Source organism: Diceros bicornis, chromosome 17, assembly GCF_020826845.1.
Source record: "Diceros bicornis minor isolate mBicDic1 chromosome 17, mDicBic1.mat.cur, whole genome shotgun sequence".
Taxonomy (NCBI): domain Eukaryota; kingdom Metazoa; phylum Chordata; class Mammalia; order Perissodactyla; family Rhinocerotidae; genus Diceros; species Diceros bicornis.
In genome coordinates this window covers 18,762,822-18,784,275 of record NC_080756.1, presented here as the reverse complement: position 1 = coordinate 18,784,275, position 21,454 = coordinate 18,762,822, and the positions used below count along the sequence as shown (strand labels likewise).

The 21,454-nt window shown below is 38.1% G+C and overlaps 1 protein-coding gene across 5 annotated transcripts in view; it reads right to left on the bottom strand.

Annotated features, from left to right (window-relative positions):
• Window positions 1–602: 602 nt before the first annotated feature.
• The window catches only part of TFCP2 (transcription factor CP2), a 56,613-nt gene continuing 35,761 nt past the window's right edge, over window positions 603–21,454 (bottom strand). For 3 of the 5 annotated variants that reach the window (XM_058558251.1, XM_058558254.1, XM_058558256.1), the window contains 11 exons: window positions 17,366–17,472; window positions 15,885–16,037; window positions 14,938–15,048; window positions 14,511–14,599; window positions 12,626–12,674; window positions 12,149–12,242; window positions 11,144–11,234; window positions 9,227–9,351; window positions 8,680–8,822; window positions 2,480–2,531; window positions 603–2,108 (listed from right to left, as the gene is read on the bottom strand). In XM_058558251.1, the coding sequence (XP_058414234.1) occupies window positions 2,071–2,108; window positions 2,480–2,531; window positions 8,680–8,822; window positions 9,227–9,351; window positions 11,144–11,234; window positions 12,149–12,242; window positions 12,626–12,674; window positions 14,511–14,599; window positions 14,938–15,048; window positions 15,885–16,037; window positions 17,366–17,472 (1,052 nt within the window). In that variant the 3' untranslated portion in view covers window positions 603–2,070. The remainder of the gene's footprint in view (window positions 2,109–2,479; window positions 2,532–8,679; window positions 8,823–9,226; window positions 9,352–11,143; window positions 11,235–12,148; window positions 12,243–12,625; window positions 12,675–14,510; window positions 14,600–14,937; window positions 15,049–15,884; window positions 16,038–17,365; window positions 17,473–21,454) is intronic. The other 2 variants (XM_058558253.1, XM_058558255.1) reach the window with 1 other exon arrangement.

Genomic DNA, 21,454 nt, shown 5'->3' with positions numbered 1-21,454 from the left:
AACAGATGAAATTTTTTAAAACAAGTTGAATCGATCACAGTGTTCTATCACTATACCAATTCTTACCAATTATATAGTATTGGCACTATAAATATATTTTGGAGCTAAAGAAAGCCTAAGAGATTTTCTGGTTAATTTAAGGATCTGTGCTTACAAACTTGTATAAATTAATTTCTATAAATTTGAAGACTACCCTAAAAAAACCCTCAACTCCAAGTAAAAATTACTCAGTGTAAATTTATAGGAAATATATTAACAGAATTCTGTGTATCATTCGCAGTGAACAAGAGTCACAGAGTCAGATTTAGAAGGGACCTTAAAGTCATCTAGTCCAACTCTCCTAACCTAACAGACAGAATAGGGGGTAAAAAAAATAGCAGCCTGCTGGGGAGAGAGCCCACTTGCCTGAAGTCAAGAACAAGTCCTAGGAACTTAGTACAACTAGAAATGTCCCCCCCAAAAAGGGGACATCCGATAATCATTCACTAAAAAAGTATTTTGGTAAAATATGCCAAGTTGCCCAGGTCAGTTTTAAACAAGTCATTTGACTTAGTTTTCCAGTTTCAAAGTTTTCAATTTGTTTCAAACCAAAACAAATCAGACCATATTGTAGGTTGATTTTAATGAACAAAAATCTCTGTATAAAAACATTTAAACTTTATCAAATGCTTTAAAAACACACACACAGATCCAAATCCAATACAGAATCTTTCAACATTATCTTTTTTCACCTCAACATGATGTGTAAAGGGATTTCTGGATAAAACTTTACATGTGAAAAAAGAAGACCCATAGTGACACACGCGCGCGCACACACACACACACACAATCATTCTTTTAAGGAAGAACAAAAATTTATGCTAAGAATGTGAATGAGATCGGAATGAAGTTCTTATAAAGCTTATATAAAAGAACACTACATGAGTAAAAGGAATTCCTATACCAGGAGAAGATGCAGAGAGAGGAAAGAGAAAGCAGGGGTTAGCCTAATTCATTAATAAACAGTTTGAGAAGGTCATTGAAGAACAGTAAATTTGGTCATTCAGATAATACCTAGTTTTCACCACCACAAATTCTGTGAATCTGATAACTGATGATGTTAAAAAGCATCTATGTTTTCATTTTTTGTAGGTCTTGATTTGTTCACCATTATTTACGTGTGGTCTGTCCCTCTCGGTGGCTGCTTCCTCAGTTCTCACTCAGTGTCATGTCCTATTCGCCAGGAGCGCCACAGTGAGAAACGACGGCAGGCGCAGGGCACTGCAAGGGGGGCAGGAACGGATGGCGGATGAGAGCCAGACTGCCTGGGTTTGGATTTCAGCATCACTACCTGCTAGCTGCCTGTGACTGAGCAAGCTACTTAGCCACTGTATGTCTCCATTCCTTATCTTCAGCTAGGGATCATTATTACCTACTTCATATAGGATTATTTAGAGGATTTAAATAAGATAATCTATTTAAAGAATTTATCACACTGCCAGGCACAAGTAAATGCTCAATAAATAAATGTTAGCTAAAATTACTATTAGTCATAATAGTACAGGGGGACCACAAGAAAAATTCTATTCTATCTCTGTATTTCTCCTCTTTGATGAGGTTTTCAGGGGCCAATTGTGGCAAAAAGCCAGTATGTTTGATGCAAAAAAGACTGAGGATCTAGTCTTATGAATATAGATGTACACTTTTTATATTAGAAAAAAATTACATGGCTCCATATCACAAAATTTAACATCTTTCCATTAAACATCACACAATTCTCATCATCATTATGCCCTACATATTCCCTAACTGATGTGGAGTTTCTACTGATATTCAACAACAACAGGGTCCAGAAATTTTAACTAAGAAATAGCTGCAGAAATGCATGTTGGGCCGTAATCCGTGTGTGCCACAAGAGCTTAGGCCAACACAGATGGCCGGGATTCTGCCTCCATGGCCTGGACTCCTCCACACACAGTCAGATGGGTCAGGTTCCTGCAGACTCTCAAATCTCCATGCGAGACCCTCTGCAGGAGGGAGTTTCCAAGAGGTGAAAGAAGCAGCAGCCACTGAGCATGGAAAGCCCCACACCTACTTCAATATGATGTGATAGCTATCATTGGTTTCTGCTGTAAAAAAAAAAAAAAAAAAAAGAATAATCTTTAGTCACCTATAAAATATGGTAGGAGGAAAAAAATATAAGGTTCTTCTGAAAAGGAAAAAAAACAGAGCAGGACAAAGGGCAGTATACTTATTAATTATCACAATACTTATAATAAATATGCATTATAAAACAACATGCCTCAGTTTCCTCATTTGTCCATGGAAGGTAGAAGAGAATGGCAGAAAGTCATCACTTATTTTTTGTCTACTTTGAAAATAATATCCCTTTCTCTACCTCAAATTTGGTAGTTGATACTTTCCCTCTCTCCTCAAAGAAGTAAAGTATGGAAAAAGTGCTTAAACTCCTTAGAGAGAAACATTTATCTTACTATTTTACCTTTCATTGTGTCCAGAATAAAACAGGCTTCTTCCTGAAAGTTCTGTATCATCTGAAAAAAGCAAGAAAATTTGCTAATTACTAAAAATTCTGATTTGCTGCATGTATTTTGACTATGTGGCTTTTTATTATATTAGATTTAAGTGAAAAATAATCCTTTGTTTTGTTTTCTCCCCTGTTTAGTTTTTAAGTTTTAAAAGCTAAGCAGTCTAAAACAGTGATCTTAAAATTATAGTATGCATTTTCCTGGGTTAACTCCAAGACTTTCCAAGGGGTACACAGACACGGATAGGCCCATATGGGAGAATTGACTTCTAGGTCTTCAACTTCCATATGTATTCTTTCCTAAAACAACCTGACAACCTCTCCAGTCTTCCTTTCCCACTTTCCCTTCTCAAACTCTCTTTTCCCATTTTATAAAATAAAGGCATGAGTTTCACCCTCCTGAAATCCTACCAGGATGCACTGCCCCAGGTATAAAAGCCTCCAGGTTGCTCAAGTGTAACTGCAAATGTGAACTCTACTGACAAGGTAACAAGCTCTTGTGTGAGTCACATGGGGCCAATTCTTTCCTTTCACCAGAACTGAAGAGTGACCTAATCACAAAATGTCAAATGACAGGTGATTCAACACAACGTTTTATAACATCACTGTGTAATTTTTGGCACATAACTCAGAAGTTCAGAAAAATCCAGTGATGCTGTTATAACAAAACTCGATCCAACGAAAAACTTGATGAGATGGACTTAATAGATATATACAGAGCACTCCATTCAAACACAGCAGATTATACATTCTTCTCAAAGGCGCATGGAACATTCTCAAGAATAGACCATATGCTGGGAAACAAGGCATGCTTATATAAATTTAAGAAGATTGAAATCAGGGGCCGGCCCCGTGGCATAGCGGTTAAGTGCATGTGCTCCACTGCTGGTGGCCCGGGTTTGGATCCCAGACACACACCCACGCGCCGCTTGTCAGGCCATGCTGTGGCGGTGTCCCACATAAAGTGGAGGAAGATCAGCACGGATGTTAGCTCAAGGCCAGCCTTTCTCAGCAAAAAGAGGAGGGTTGGCATGGATGTTAGCTCAGGGCTGATCTTCCTCACCAAAAAAAAGATGGAAATCATAACAAGCATCTTTTCTGACCATAATGCCATGAAGCTAGAAATCAACTACAAGAAAAAAACCGGGAAAGTGATAACGCTGTGGAGACTCAACAACATGCTACTAAACAACCAATGGATCATCAATGAAATTAAAAGAGAAATAAAATCATATCTGGAGACAAATGAAAATGAAATACACCATACCAACTCATATGGGATGCAGCAAAAGTGGTCCTGAGAGGGAAACTCATAGCAATATAGGCCCACCTTAACAAATAAGAAAAAGCCCAAATAAGCAACATCAAACTGCGCCTAACAGAATTAGAAAAAGAAGAACAAAGTCTAAAGTCAGCAGAAGGAGGGAAATAATAAAAATCAGAGCAGAAATAAATGAAAATGAAATTTAAAAAAACAGTAGAAAGGATCAATGAAACTAACAGCTGGTTCTTTGAGAAGATAAACAAAACTGACAAACCCTTAGCCAGACTCACCAAAAAAAAAAGAGAGAAGGCTCAAATACATAAAATTAGAAATGAAAAAGGAGAAATTACAACAGATAACACAGAAATATAAAAGAGTATAAGAGGGGCCAGCCCCGTGGCATAGCGGTTAAGTGCATGCGCTCTGCTGCTGGTGGCCCAGGTTTGGATCCCGGGTGCACACTGATGCACCGCTTGTCAGGCCATGCTGTGGCAGCGTCCCACATAAAGTGGAGGAAGATCGGCACAGATGTTAGCTCAGGGCCAGTCTTCCTCAGCAAAAAGAGGAGGATTGGCATGGATGTTAGCTCAGGGCTGATCTTCCTTACAAAAAAATAAATAAATAAAAATAAAAGAGTATAAGAGAATACTATGAAAAACTATATGCCAACAAATCAGACAATCTAGAAGCAATGGATAAATCCTTAGACTCATATAACCTCCCAAAACTGAATCAAGAAGAAACAGAGAACCTGAATAGCCCAATCACAAGTAAAGAGATTGAAACAGTAATCAAAAACCTCCCAAAAAATAAAAGTCCAAGACCAGATTGCTTCTCTGGAGAATTTTACCAAACATTCAAAGAAGATTTAATACCTATCCTTCTCAAACTATTCCAAAAAATAGAGGAAGATGGAACACTTCCCAACACATTCTATGAGGCCAATGTCACCCTGATACCAAAGTTAGACGAAGACAATACTAAGAAGGAAAACTACAGACCAATATCCCTGATGAACACAGATGCAGAAATCCTCAACAAAATATTGGCCAACCGAATACAGCAATACATTAAAAAGATCATACACCATGATCAAGTGGGATTTATACCAGGGACACAGGGATGGTTCAGCATCTGCAAATTAATCAATGTGATATACCACATTAACAAAATGAGGAATAAAAATCATATAATCATCTCAATAGACACAGAGAGGGCATTTGACAAGATCCAACATCGATTTATGATAAAAACTCTCAACAAAATGGGTATAGGAGGAAAGTACCTTAACATAATAAAAGCCACATATGACAAACCCACAGCCAACATCATTCTCAACAGGGAAAAACTGAAAGCCATCCCTCTGAAAACAGGAAGAAGGCAAGGGTGCCCACTGTCGCCACTCTTATTCAACACAGTACTGGAGGTTCCAGCCAGAGCAATTAGGCAAGAAAAAGGAATAAAAGGAATCCAAATGGGCAACGAAGAAGTGAAACTCTCGCTGTTTGCAGATGACATGATCTTATATATAGAAAACCCTAAAGAATCCACTGGAAAACGATCAGAAATAATCAACAACTACAGTAAAGTTGCAGGGTACAAAATCAACTTACAGAAATCATTTGCATTTCTATATACCAACAATGAACTAACAGAAAGACAACTCAAGAAGAAAATCCCATTTACAATTGCAACAAAAAGAATAAAATATCTAGGAATAAATTTAACCAAGGAAGTGAAAGACCTATACAATGAAAACTGTAAGACATTATTGAAAGAAATCAATGATCACATAAAGAAATGGAAAAATATTCCATGCACTTGGATTGGAAGAATAAACATAGTTAAAATGTCCATACTACCTAAAGCAATCCACAGATTCAATGCAATCCCAATCAGAATCCCAAGGGCATTCTTCAAGGAAATAGAACAAAGAATACTAAAATTCATATGGGGCAACAAAAGACTCCGAATAGCTAAAGCAATCCTGAGAGGGGCCAGCCCCATGGCGTAGCAGTTAAGCGCTCACACTCCGCTGCTTGCGGCCTGGGTTCAGATCCCGGGCACACACCGACGCACTGCTTGTCAGGCCATGCTGTGGCAGCATCCCACATAAACTGGAGGAAGATTGGCATGGTTGTTAGCTCAGGGCCAGTCTTCCTCAGCAAAAAGAGGAGGACTGGCATGGATGTTAGCTCAAGGCTGATCTTCCTCACGCACAAAAAATAAATAAATAAAGCAATCCTGAGAAAAAAGAACAAAGCTGGAGGCATCACAATCCCTGACTTCAAAACATACTACAAAGTGACAGTAATTAAAACAGCATGGTACTGGTACAAAAACAGACACACAGATCAATGGAACAGAATTGAAAGCCCAGAAATAAAACCTCACATCTACCAGCAGCTAATCTTTGACAAAGGAGCTAAGAACATATAATGGAGAAAGGAAAGTTTCTTCAATAAATGGTGCTGGGAAAACTGGACAGCCATTTGCAAAAGAATGAAAGTAGACCATCTTCTTTCGCCATACACAAAAATTAACTCAAAATGGATCCAAGACCTGAAGGTGAGACCTGAAACTATAAAACTCCTGGAAGAAAACATAGGCAGTACACTATTCGTCATCGGCCATGAAGGGATCTTTCTGAATGCCATGTCTACTCGGACAAGGGAAACAAAAGAAAAAATAAACAAGTGGGACTTCATCAGATTAAAGAGCTTCTACAAGGCAAATGAAACTAGGATCAAAATGAACAGGCAACTACCAGCTGGGAAAAAATATAAACCATATATCTGACAAGGAATTAATCTCCATAATATATAAGGAACTCACATAACTGAAGAACAAAAAAACAAACAAGCTGATCAAAAAATGAGCAGAGCGGGGGCTGGCTTGGTGGCGCAGCAGTTAAGTGCGTGCCCTCCACTTCGGCGGCCTGGGGTTCGAAGGTTCGGATCCCCGGCGCGCACTGATGCACTGCTTGTCAAGCCATGCTGTGCCAGTGTCCCATGTAAAGTAGAGGAAGATGGGCATGGATGTTGGCCCAGGGCCAATCTTCCTCAGCAAAAAGAGGAGGACTGGCATCAGATGTTAGCTCAGGGCTAGTCTTCCTCACAAAAAAAATGGGCAGAGGAAATGAACAGATACTTCTCCAAAGAAAACATACAGATAGCCAAAAGGCACATGAAAGATGCTCAACATCACTAATCATCAGGGAAATGCAAATCAAAACCACACTAAGATATCATCTTACACCCGTTAGAATGGCTATAATCACCAAAACAAAAAACAATAAATGCTGGAGAGGCTGTGGAGAAATGGAAACCCTAATCCACTGCTGGTGGGAATGCAAACTGGCACAGCCTCTATGAAAAACAGTATGGAGATTCCTCAAAAAATTAAAAATAGAAATACCTTATGATCCAGCTATCTCACGACTGGGTATCTACCCAATGAACCCGAAATCAACAATCCAGAGGCTTATGCACCCCATGTTCATCGCAGCATTACTGTCCCTCAACTGATGAGTGGATAAAGAAGATGTGGTATATATACCATGGAATACTACTCAGCCATAAAAAAAGACAAAATTTTCCCATTTGCAACATGGATGGACCTGGAGGGTATTACGTTAAGCAAAATAAGCCAGAAAGAGAAAGACAAACACTGCGTGATTTCACTCAAACGTGGAAGATAAACCAACATACGGACAGACAGAACTGTTTGGTGGCTACCAGGGGCTAGAGGGGTGGGCGGTGGGCACAAGGGGTGAAGGGATGCATTTATATGGTGACTGACAAACAATAATGTACAACAAAAATTTCACAATAAAAAAAAAAGATTCCTCAAAACTCCATCCATTCCTGTCTAGCAAGTTATGTGAATCAGGTTCCACAACACTTATATCTAGAGGAAAAAAGCAGGATGGAATTGATACTGAACTCTACTTCATTCTAGCAATCAATAGGCAGTACTCATCTACAGATGAATTAATTGTGTACAGAGATGATGGTAGGGAATCAAACAATCCCATTCATCTCATTAACAGATGTACTTCTAATAAGTTTTTCTCTTAATGTTTAATAATTAATAAAACGTAATACATTTGTTGTTTTAATTGATTGTATAATTATGATGATAATCCTATTCAGAAGAAATAATTTTTACTGAAACAAATTTTTGTTTCAAAGAAATATGGTAGGGTAGTGCTGGCCCCATGGCCGAATGGTTAAAGTTCCACATGCTCTGCTTTGGCGGCCCGGGTTCGTGGGTTTGGATCCCGGGCATGAAACTAATGCTGTGGAGGCATCTCACATACAAAATAGAGGAGGATTGGCAGGGATGTTAGCTCAGGGCTAGTCTTCCTCAAACGGGGGGGGGGGGGGGGGGGATGGGATATGATAGGATAATTAATAAAACATGTTTGAGCATAAAAATAGGTTATGGTAAGATAAAATTCTACAGGAGAAGTGAATGGAAATATGAATTCAAGGAAACAAAGAAATGATATAAAAATTCTTTAAAGAAAAGTATATTCATGTATTTTTTTAAACAGATGATGGTAGTATTAAATCACTCTTGTATTTAGGTTACATGGAATACAGTTAGAATAGTGAAGTAACCATTTCATTTTTAAATGTCAGATGCCCAGAAACAACATCTTTTGCAACTACTTAAACTTAAAACAAAAAATTTTAAGTCAGCCTAAAAATGTGCAAGTGGATACATGATTTTTAAGAATTATTTTAGGAAGCAAGCAAGCAAAAACGTTTGAAAACCTCTGATCTAGAAAACAGAGCACTCTGCCCCAATAGAACTGCTCTTGCTCCTGTCACACGCCCTGACACATCAACTGTCCTCTGGTAATTCAGCTGCACTGAAAATCCACCTCATCACTAATGAGCACATGGATTCCTGTTGGCCCCTGCTTGTAGATCTGGCTGATCTGGCGAGGGGAAATGCTGAAAAGCTGAGCAATTTTTTCTGTCAGTTCCACAGCTGTCAGTTCTTCGAGATAGATGGCATGGTACACTGCAAAAGGGAGAGAGCAATGGCGTCAGTACAAAGTTTCTCTGCTCTTAAAGGTAATCTGATCACTAGGAATGCCCTCTATTCTGGACTCAGAGTCCGACTGCTGGAGTTCAAATCCTGGCTCAGCCAGTTGCTAGCTGTGTGACCTGAGGCAAGTTATTTAACATCCCTAAGCCTCATTTTCCTCATCTAAATGTCGGCAATAACAATAAAATCTGCAAAGAGGAGATACTAGTGGTAAAAATTAAAGTCTGGCACATATGAGGAACTCGATGAACGTTAGCAATTGCCATTATTTCTAGTAAATGCTGAATCTGCTGTTTGATAAATTCCCATCACACACACTCATAAGTCATCTCTGCACCTTTCTCCATATCTGTCCTGGCCAGTCCAGAACGACCTACCAAAGAAAGAGCCATTTGAGTCTCCATCCTCATGCTTCTGCTGCTGTTGCTGCTGCTGTTGCTGCTGCTCCCTCAGCTGCAAGGACTCCTGACAAACATAAATGGTTAGCCTTGGGCGCACCATCCTAAGGAGGAACAAAATGAGTGTTAGTCTTACATTTTTCATGTAAGCACATTTTAAGGGAGAACTTGTGTGTCTACATTAACACTATAGAGCAGGGGTTGAAAACCGGCAGCCCATGGGCCAATGCAGCTCATTTGCTATGTTTTATTAGCTCCTCATTGGTGTGTGTGTTATTTTTCTAATCTGAATTTGTTCCAACAGAGGGTAGCATATAAACCTCTGAATTTTTGGCTTTTCTTGAAAAATCAGTCTGGCAATCCAAGGCCCTCATTCTTTTTTTTTTTTTAAAGATTTTATTTATTTATTTATTTTCCCCCCCAAGCCCCAGTAGGTAGTTGTACGTCATAGCTGCACATCCTTCTAGTTGCTGTATATGGGACGCAGCCTCAGCATGGCCGGAGAAGCAGTGTGTTGGTGCGCGCCCGGGATCCGAACCCGGGCCGCCAGCAGCAGAGCGTGAGCGCTTAACCGCTAAGCCACGGGGCCGGCCCCAAGGCCCTCATTCTTACAAGAAAACAGTCAGCTGGTCTTCTTGCATGTTGCATGCATTCCTCAGTTCACCCCAGACTTGACTGTCACTCATTGACATGTGGCCTTTGTAGTCATTTGAGTTTGTGACCTTTGATGTAAAGGTTAGAAATATTCAAAATACGTGAGCTACTGTTTTATGGGTCAGGTTTAAGGTATACCTTTTACTTAAAAGCGCCAATATAGTCAACTGGAGAATCTTACTGCCCTTGTTACCTTCTCCTACATAGCCTAAGCCTTCATTCTGTACTTACTTCTTAGACAATGATATTCAATTACCTCTTGATCAGATCATCTTATTCCTTCCTATGTCTAAATGCTCTTTGGATAATACATGAAAAAATGAAAGATCCATTATTTTTCCCCAAGTCATCAACCCCTGAATTTCACCTCTTTATTTAAAATTTTCCTAGATTACAGCCAACCAAGAGATACAATATCTCTTGTAATGTACCCAAACACAAATACTTCACTATCTGTTTCATTAGTTAGTCAATGATTTGGTTCTGTGGTATAAACCTGTACCTTTTTTCCATTTCCATTACCATTACCTATTTGAAATGGTAAATCCCACATAGGAACTACAAATTACTCTGTATTACAAGTTAATATTTTTAAGCAGACACTTAAGAAATTCCTACCCAAACTTAAGAATGACGTCTTCTCCAGTTGAAACTGACTCAGGGACTTTGTACCTGTTGTTTCTTCTGCCTAGAACACTCTTCCCTCACATGACCCCATAGCTTCCATCCTTCTCATAATTCAGTTTAAATATCCCCTCCTCAGAGAGGTCTTTCCTGACCATATTCTGGATACTCTATAGGGCACAACCCTGTTTTTATTTATTTGTTTGTTTTGTTTCCCTTCGAAGTACCTATCACTATCCAAAATACTTATTGTTTATATCTCTACCTCTCTCTGCATTAGAAAGTAAACTCCATGATAATAGGTACCTTGTCTGTTTTGCTCACCAATCTATCCCCAGAGCCTACAGTAGTACCTGGCTCATAATAGAGATAAATGAATATTTATTAAATGAAAAAGCTACCTGGAAATGAAAAATGGGATATCATGGGGAATTCCTTGGATCAAGCGTAGGAAAAGATATTTTCCATCTTTGTTTATTTGGTACATAGCTGGCATTCATTCAAAAAGGATGTTTTGACAAGATGTATTTAGCTGTGCAAAAGAGTACTGTGAAGAGTTCCTGAATCCAAATCCATCTGAAATCCAAGCTCACAGATATTTTAACACTAATTACATACCGGCCTTTTAATGCATTAAAAAGTCTGATTCCATCTGCAGGGCCACAGATTTGGATCACATCATCTCTAGTTAGTTTCAATAAATCTGCCCCTGGAATAAAATGGGTGATAAAGGCAAAGATTCTCTTGGTTAATGACTATTAAAATGGGCTCTGTTACAAGGACAATTCATTACTAGTATATTACAGTCCATAACCTTTTGCATGGTATATAAGGCTCTCCAAGACCTGGCCCTTGCTTCCTCTCCGACCTCAATTCCCACGCAATTAACTTCTCCATTTAACCCAGTGCTTTCATCATACTGACGATGTCTAATGAGCAAGCTGTTCTCCTGCCTGAAATATCCTTCCACTGTCTGACCAACGGACCCCTCCTCATCCCCCAAGATTTACCTCACGCGTCACACATTCCCTAACCCCAGACCCTTCCACAAATGCCTCACTTTGTACATACTTATCTACTGTATCATAACTATTTGTTTACCTTTTTTCAGGGTTTTATTTTAATTTGTTGGTTTATTTTTTTGATACTAGATGATGAATGATCAGGAAGTATGCCTTATCCATTTGTGTATTCCTACCACACCTGGTACACAGAGGTGCTAAATAAAAGTAGAAGGTGCAAATAAAATACAATATAGTGATATCAAGGGGAAAATTTCAGACTACCTGCATATGCCCCTTGATAAAATACTGTATGGAATACACATTTTAAAAAGTGTTGTACAGAATAAATATTTTAAAATTAAAGCGAGTTTAAACTAAGAAGTCTTTCTTTTTAAGTATTTCACAGCACAGATGCAGCAGCTGGTGAGAAAGTCTGAAGGGCTCAATGAAATTCATTTAATCAGAAAAATGCACTAAGATCACACACACACACACACACACACACACACACACACACACACGGAGAGAGAGAGAGAAAACCTCACATGGATACCAGGAGGCCCTAGAATGTAAAGGAATATTTTGTGCTGGGGAAAACAAAAGGACAAGCAAATTTAACCTGAGAAGTTTGTAAAAAGCCTTGTGAATGTGGAAAAACGGTTTCGATGCAACCACTGCTGAGCTTCCTGAGGTGTGGTTGTTGGCAAGAGGTTCTGAAAGAGAGAAAGCATTTTTTTGGTAACTAAATAGATCCATCTGTTACATCATTAGGTAACACATAGCCAAACACACCCACACTCAGCACACCTTGTTTGCTTGGAAGTTGTTTATATCACATCAGTCTTCTTTCTCTAACCATACAAGATCCCCATGGAATTCCATCCTTATCCTTCCAACTAGACTGTAAGCTCCTTAAATGCAAGAGTCCTGCATGACTTGTTTCATATCTCCAGTCCCTAGCATAGTATCTGGTTCATCATCAAAATTCAATAAATATTTGTTTAATGAATAAACGAATAATATTCCCTAAAAGTTGATACAGTCATCAAAGTATTATTAGACATTGCAAATAACTGACATTTAACTTTAGACTTACATCTGTGACTGGAGGGGGCGGCTCTGGCTGGTGATTTGGTGAACCATTTCTAAAAAAACATTTAAAAATGCAAGGATGGGTACATGACACATACTAGGGTTCATCATCTCATTCTTCATCCTTATCATGAGTCTTACGCTAGAGATTTAAAGGAATCCATGCTCTCTCATAAAACATTCTTACTCTTGGACCCAATACTTCTATTATGTTACTTTAACAAAAAGAATTTGGGCGGGGGGTGGAGAGGGGCAGGGAACTATGCCATTTGCAACATTTCCCCCCCTACAAGACAGCTGGTTTTATTTTGCATAGCTATTATTATAAAGAAAAGTCATTTGAGAGGAAAAATTTGATTCTCAGATATCAGGTTCAATGACTCTGAAAATCAGATACTTAGAGGTGTTTATTTGCTTGCCTCTGTAACATTTTTTATTATTAGAGAAATTGAAAAAAACCCAACATTTCAATAAGTTGGGACTGATTAGATACATTATGGCATAAAGAACATTTAACATAAGAAATTTATTAGAATGGAAACTAAAAATATCAGAATTTAAAAGTAATCAATATATTACTACTATATTAAATATATAAATATACACACAAACATATACAGGAAAAATATTAGAAGAAAATTATGCAACGCAATGTGATCACACATTTTTATAAGGAAAAACACTTAATAATTATTTTTAAAGCAGCCTCAGAAATTGGTGCTGTCTGATTTGTGATCCAAGGGCTATCTCCACACCCTTGATTTTTCCTTACACTTCCTTTTGCTCTACAGATTGTCCCTCTTCCCTAATGCTTACAGTTTTTATGGGAGAAAAATTTGAGCCTAATAATGAAGTAATAACAAAAAGAAGACAAAAATTTTAAAAACACAACTCTTAAATGCTGTATATTATTTAAAATTGCCTATAAGTAGACTGCATAATCCTATATGAATGGTAAGAGATTTTTCTTCAAAAAAGATCTTCTTCTTTTTCTTCTTCTACTTGCTTTTTTGACTTAGCTACAAAATTCAACTTCAGTATTCAAATGTAATAATTAACTTATCTCAGGGCCTAGTTATCTATTCCTTCTACAACTTCTACCTATTTTTATTCTTAATGATTACATTTTGAATATTTAAGTTACCCTGATTAAATACTTTTAGAAGTAGGTTGAACATAGAGCCTACATAAGTTCAAAAACAAACATTACAACCAAACAATGTACTCACAAATTTAGTAGCTTAACTATTTCAAATTTCAATATGGCCTATGTGGAATACGTGTTAAATGCTAAGACTATAAGACAACTTATTTTAACTGGAGTAGGCATCTGTACCAACTTTCAATTATCTCTCATGGTGAAAACCAATAAGGCAAGATTAAATGCATCCCATAGATAATTCCAAAACTTCATTTTAGCTATCACCTTCAACCTTCTTTCCCCAATTATCAAAGATTCATAATAATTAGGTGTCAGGATCATTCTTAACAAGTAACAAAACAGATTTTAGTGTTTGTACAACTGTGTTTCAATTCCCCATGACAACTCATGAATACTGGTGAAAGTATTATCAGGAAGTGAAATAACACAAGATGAGCAGTAACAAGGAGAAGTGAAAAGCCTAGAAAATCAGTCCTTGAATCACTATAAACTTACCATAAAAGCTATCTTCTAATGGGAGAAAAAAAAGAAGAAGAAGAAGAGAAAGGGCTATATAAAACTCTCTCAGTTCTTCTGAAGAGAATCCAAACCTCAGTTAACATATAAATCCATCAAAGACTGACCAAATAGAAGAACTTACTGATTTGGAAAGATCTTGTTTATGGAACAATAATGAAAGAATACATATTTAGGACAAACACAAGCTGATTTCATTTCCCAGACTTACCCTTCCCCAAGAGAAAAACTGCTGTGGGAACTGTTGAAGCCAGGTGATGGGGAGTTATTGACATATGTTATCTCGGGCCATGGAGAACACTAAAAACAAAGGACAACTTAGATACTCAAAAGTGCATTTGACTCTAGTGTGCCACCAAAACATTGTTACTTGAATAGCACATCTTAATTAGTAAATCTTAATTCCTCCGAGGCCCCCATAGGTAAGAGAGAATAGACACAGGACAAGTAAGTTCTGACCAGGCTGGAAGTGATGGTTTTATTTTTTTTAATTGAGATATAATTGACATTTAACATTGTATTAGCTGTAGGTGTACAACATAACGATTTGATATATGTATACATTGCAAAATGATTGGATTTTTCTTTTAAGACTAAAAAGTACTCACTGAAATTGTCACCAAAAGAAATCCTTTTACCTCTGTGAGTATAGTTGTCTCATAGGAAGGTTGATATTTCTCCTTTTCATGAGGTGTCCGTTTCTCCATTTTCTCCCTATCTGTTTTTTGCTTTCTGTCTGCACCTTTGGGCTGAAATGAAAAATATTTTGTTTTAAACTCAAGTACTGACCCTTTGACCCAACAATATTACTTATAAAAACTTCAAGAGTCACACATGAAGCGAAGATGGATGTATAATGATGTAAAAACAAGTGCATCATTGCATCTAAGTCTGAAAATAGGAAATTTAAATGTTTGATGGAGTTGAAAAAGAATAAGATCTACAGCTATTGACATGGAAAGATCTCTAAAGCACACAGTTAAGTGAAAAAAGCAAGCCTCAAAACAATTCATCAACAATTCCTATTTATGTTTCAAAGAAAATATGCGTACACCTATGAACATGTGTATATAACAGCACAGAAGGGGACTAGAAGGATATATACTAAATTATGGCAGTGGTTACCTCTGGGGAGAGGCTGGGGAATCAGGGTAAGAGTGGCAAAGGGGGCTTCAGTGTCGTGCTCTGAATACTTCTGTATTAATGAATCTTTTGCAAAGAGAACGCATTTATCCGTGTGATAAAAATAAAGACCAAAATAAGGAATGAAAATCAAGTACAAATGTAACCAAAATGTTCAACTTTTCTTAATTTTTGTGAGCTTTTACAAGAGCTTATAACTTAGACAGGCTTTAAGAGCTTTCTATGAAAATCAGTGTTTTTGCTTCTCACTCCCTTCTCCCACACCCATCCCTGTTTAAATTTCTTTACCAGACATCTCAGTAATTATTTCAATGACTCTAGCTTAGACTGAGTCTTCACAGTTTTTGAAAAAAGACAAGGTGACCTCCTGACTTAGTGAATAATGTTAAAATCGAAAGATGAGGACAAAAATTCCAAGGACCAACACAATGCCCAGGAATACCTTGAAGACTTTGATCTGGCAGCTAGCTGAGTGTAAGTGCTCAGTATATTCCCCGTTCTCATTCTCCTTGAAGGTATCAATCTGTACTCGGAAGGGCACTCCCTTTTCTCCGCCATGTTTCCTCATAGTGAACTCTGTGCTAATACAGTGCACCTGAAAATAACACAGCATCCGGGTTTGAGTACTGCTACATGGCCAAGCAGTCAGCAACATTTTTGACCAACTACTAACAGCAAAAACCTTTAAAAAGCATTATGAATGTCTACAAAAGAAGTTTTACTCTCTTTTTTATCTTGAAGAATTTACACTCTAATGGAGAAAATGAGGAAAACTTAAATGCTTTACAAATGTAAACAAAATAAACGTAGAGATCTCATGCTAACAAAAGATACTGTGAGGCTCTAAATCCATTTACTGCTTCAGAGAATATAGAGTTAACATAAAAGAGAAATGATTTCTGTTTCCTGGATTTTAAAGTAGATTTTAGAAAGCAGAGGCACCAACCATGCTGGAAAATTAATAAATACAAAAGCTCACAGGCACTGGGGGGAAAAAAGGTTTGCTTGGCTACTGCATAAAGTCTGAGACGTTGGTGAATCTTAGTAGTGGAACTTGGATCAACCACATACCAGTTTGGGTATGTTATTAACTTCTCTAAGCCTCAAGGACTATTCCTACGCTACAAGATTATTGTTGAAAGTCTTAAATAAAATTATGTACACATTATACAAATCATGTATAAAATCATGTTTACTCAATACAGTGACTATCTCATCAGAAGTACTCAATAAACTATTAGCTATCATTCTGACAAACAGGAATTTTCAAGGAAGCTATCCAAAGGATATAACCAGATATGCAAATCAAATTTTAAGTATAAGGATGTTCAAAATAACTTTATGGATAATAGTGAAAAATTAGGACAATCTAAACGCTAAAAAATTGTTACGTTAAGTTATGATACATTCAAAGAATAAAATATTGTGCAGCCACTAGCAAGCATTTTTGAGAGAAACAAATAAATAAATTGGGGAAATGAGAAAAGCAATTCAGAAACTCCTCATTGCTCTCAGACACATGTTAAGGGGTCTGCACTTGATAGTCAGGCTGGAACCCTGTAAAGATTTTAAATTCAACATGTTTTATCCTTGAAGAAATAAATAGGGGGCCGGCCTGGTGGCATAGTGGTTAAGTTCGCGTGCTCTGCTTCGGCGGCCCGGGGTTCACAGGCTCAGATCTCAGGCGCGGACCTATGCACCTCTTGTGAAGCCATGCTGTGATGGCGTCCCATATAAAGTAGAGAAAAATGGGCACGGATGTTAGCCCAGGGCCAATCTTCCTCAGCAGAGGAGAACTGGCAACATATTTTAGCTCAGGGCTAATCTCCCTCACACACACACACACACACAACATATAAAAAAGAAATAAAGTGGTAGTAAGAGATGCTCTTCATAACTAGAACCCCCTCTGCAATGCCTTACCTGAATAAACACTGATGTCCTCTTTGCAGGGTCCCACAGGAACTCCACTGTATTGAGTTGGGTTGGATTAGCCCTAGGATCGATTATACCCACAGACATTGGGATATCTGAGAAACAAATGGTAATCATTGAACAATTCTGAGTGCTACTGGGTTTAAATGAGAAAGCACTGATTCTTATATTATCAGTCCCTAATTACCAAGATTTTTGTGTATCCTAACCCTCTTTTTGCCAATAAAAAGGGTGTGATTATAGAGCTAAAATTGACCTAGGGACTTTCCTTTTGAGTATCTTTTTTCCACTAAAAAAAGTTTTTAAAATAAGACAATTTGAAAGCAGTTTGTTTTAATTTGCCAAAATTCCACTTAAAGATAGATTTAGTCTACACTTAGTCTAGCTCTAGTGTCATGAAAATTGTAATTTATAATCTGCTTCACTTACAGTTTTAAGATTAGTGTTCCTGCTAGCAGTACACTAAGAGGACTGCTACAGAAGGATAAAGCAGAGCATCTGAATAAAGGCAGAAAGCACTGTATCACAATAGAAGTGGGAAAATTTTAATGTAAAGATTGATGCTGATTTATGAAGTCATCAAATAATCCTATAACACAGAGTGACAAATCTCATACTCAAGAAGGAAGCAAAAATGAATGGGCTTTAGTAGAACTTTGCTTTCCATTCCACATGTCATATACTCAAATATCATTTTCTGACTTCTATTATTATTCAGACTAGGGAGATAAGGCCAGGCTGATATTTATTACCATAACTGTGCTATACCTATACTACTGTTTTAGTATCAATGATTCAAACAAGAAAACATTAAGTGGATCCCACTCCACAGTGTTAGCTGTTTGAATTCATCTTAAAGTCAGTTTATCAAATGGACATCAGGATACCTATACGAGAACCAGTGTTTTCTCAGCTAAAACTAGTAGTACTTAGATTTGTTTAACAACTATATTTACCAATAGGAGATAATAATCAGTAAGAGATCAAAGACACAGATGCCAAGATTAAAAGTACATTCATGAAGAGAGACTGCATGTGTGTTTGTAAAGATCCTTCCTTTATGTCCTGTGATTTAAGAAAAACAAATTCTGGGCCGGCCCTGTGGCTTAGCAGTTAAGTGCACGTGCTCCGCTGCTGGCAGCCCGGGTTCGGATCCCGGGCGTGCACCGACGCACCGCTTCTCCGGCCATGCTGAGGCCGCGTCCCACGTACAGCAACTAGAAGGATGTGCAGCTATGACATACAACTATCTACTGTGGCTTCGGGGGAAAAAAATAAATGAAATTATTAAAAAAAAAAAGAAAGAAAAACAAATTCTATTCTGTGTAGCAAAGTAGTAGACAAAAAACCTGACCTGCAAACACAGAGACATAGATTCTAATCCCAGGTCTCTAACTTTAGGTAAAACAAACCACTAACCTGGCTCTCAGGTATTAGTAAAATAAAAGAATGTGCAGCATTTGGGGAAAAAACCTGGCCCCTTTTACATACTACTCAAAACAAAATATCACACTCCGACTAGCCAAAACAATCTTGAAAAATAACAAAGTTGGAGGTCTCATACTTTCTGATTGCAAAAGTTAAGTTATCAAAACAGTGTGTTTAAAGATAGACTTACAGACAAATGTGTGAATAGACAGAATAGAGAACCCAGAAATAAACTCTCACATATATGATCAAATGATTTTTGACAAGGATGCCAAGAGCATTCAATGGGGAAAGAATAGTCTTTTCAACAAATAGTAACTGGATGTCCACATGCAAGGAATGAAGTTGGAGCCTTACTTTACACCATATACAAAAATTAACTAAAAAATGGATCAAAAACCTAAACGTAAGACTTAAAACTATAAAACTCTTAGAAGAAAATATACCAGGAAAAGCTTCATGACAGTGGATTCTGCCATGATTTCTTAGATGTGATACCAAAAGCACAGGAAATAAAAAACTAAATAAATTGGACTACATCAAAATTTAAAACTTCTGGGGCCAGTCCCATGGCCTAGTGGTTAAGTTCGGCACATTCCGCTTCGGTGGCCCAGAGTTTGGTTCCTGGGCGCAGACCTACACCATCTGTCAGTGGCCATGCTGTGGTGGTGACTCACATACAAAAACAGAGGAAGACTGGCACAGATGTTAGCTCAGAGCAAATCTTCCTCAGCAAAAAATAAAAATTAAAAAATTAAAAGTTAAAACTTTTGTGCATCAAAAGACACTAACAATACTATCAAAAAGACAACCCACACAGAATGGGAGATGATATTGCAAATCATATATCTGATATGGGGTTAATATCCAGAATCTAGAAAGAACTCTTACAACTCAACAACAACAAAAAACAAACAGATTCAAAAATGGGCAAAGGACTTGAATACACCTTTCTCCAAAGAAAATATACAAATGACCAATAAGCACATGAAAAGATACCCAACATCACTAGTCATTAGAGAAATGTAAATCAAAACCACAATGAGATACCACTTCACATCCATTAGGGTGGCTACTATCAAAAAAAATCAAAAATAAGTATTGGCAAGGAGGAGAGTAATTAGAACCCTTGTGCACTTCTGATGAAAATGTAAAATGTACAGCCACTGTGGAAAACAGTATGATAGTTCCTCAAAATAAAATTACTGTATGATCTAGCAATTACACTTCTGGGTATATACTCAAAAGAACTGAAAACAGAGACTCAAATAAATATTTGTACACTCACGTTCATAGCAGCATTATTCACAATAGCCAAAAGGTAGAATCAATCCAAGTGTCCACTGAGGGACACTTCATAAACAAAATGTGGTGTGTGTATATATATAATATACATATAAAATAAATATGTATATTTATATATATAAAATGGACTATATATAATGGAATAATATTCAGCCTTAAAAAGGAAGGAAATTCTGGGCCGGCCCCTGGCTTAGTGGTTAAGCGCGCACGCTCCGCTAATGGCGGCCCAGGTTAGGATCCCGGGCGCGCACCGACGCACCGCTTCTCTGGCCATGCTGAGGCCACATCCCACATACAGCAACTAGAATGATGTGCAACTGTGACATACAACTATCTACTAACTAAAAAAAAAAAGGAGGAGGATTGGCAATAGATGTTAGCTCAGAGCTGGTTTTCCTCAGCAAAAAGAGGAGGATTAGCATGGATGTTAGCTCAGGGCTGATCTTCCTCACAAAAAAAAAAAAAAAAAAAAGGAAGGAAATTCTGACACATGCTACTACACGGATGAATCTTGAGGATTATGCTAAGTGAAATAAGCTAATCCAAAAAGACAAATACTGTATGGTTTCACTTATATGAGGTACCTAGAGTAGTCAAATTTATACAAACAAAAAGAAGAATGGTGGTTACCAGGGGTTGGGAAGAGGAGGGAATGGGGAGTTACTGTTTAATGGGAACAGAGTTTCAGTTTTGCAACATGAAAAAGGTTCTGGAGATGGACGGTGGTAATGGTGGTGACAATGATGACAACAATGTGAATGTATTTAACGCCACTGAACCATATATTTAAAAATGGTTAAGGGCCAGCCCTGTGGCTTAGCGGTTAAGTGCGCGCGCTCCGCTACTGGTGGCCCAGGTTCGGATCCCAGGCGCGCACCGACACACCGCTTCTCCAGCCATGCCCAGGCCGCATCCCAAGCAACTAGAAGGATGTGCAACTATGACATACAACTATCTCCTGGGGCTTTGGGGAAAAAGAAAGGAGGAGGATTGGCAATAGATGTTAGCTCAGAGCTGGTCTTCCTCAGCAAGAAGAGGAGGCTTGGGGGCCGGCCTGGTGGCGCAAGCAGTTAAGTTCACACGCTCCGCTGCGGCGGCCCGGGGTTCTCCGATTCGGATCCCGGGCGCGCACCGACTCACCGCTTGGCAAGCCATGCTGTGGCGGCGTCCCATATAAAGTGGAGGAAGATGGGCACGGATGTTAGCCCAGGGCCAGTCTTCCTCAGCAAAAAGAGGATGATTGGCAGATGTTAGCTCCGGGTCCATCTTCCTCACAAAAAAAAAAAAAAAAAAAAAAAAAAAAAAAGAGGAGGCTTGGCACGGATGTTAGCTCAGGGCTGATCT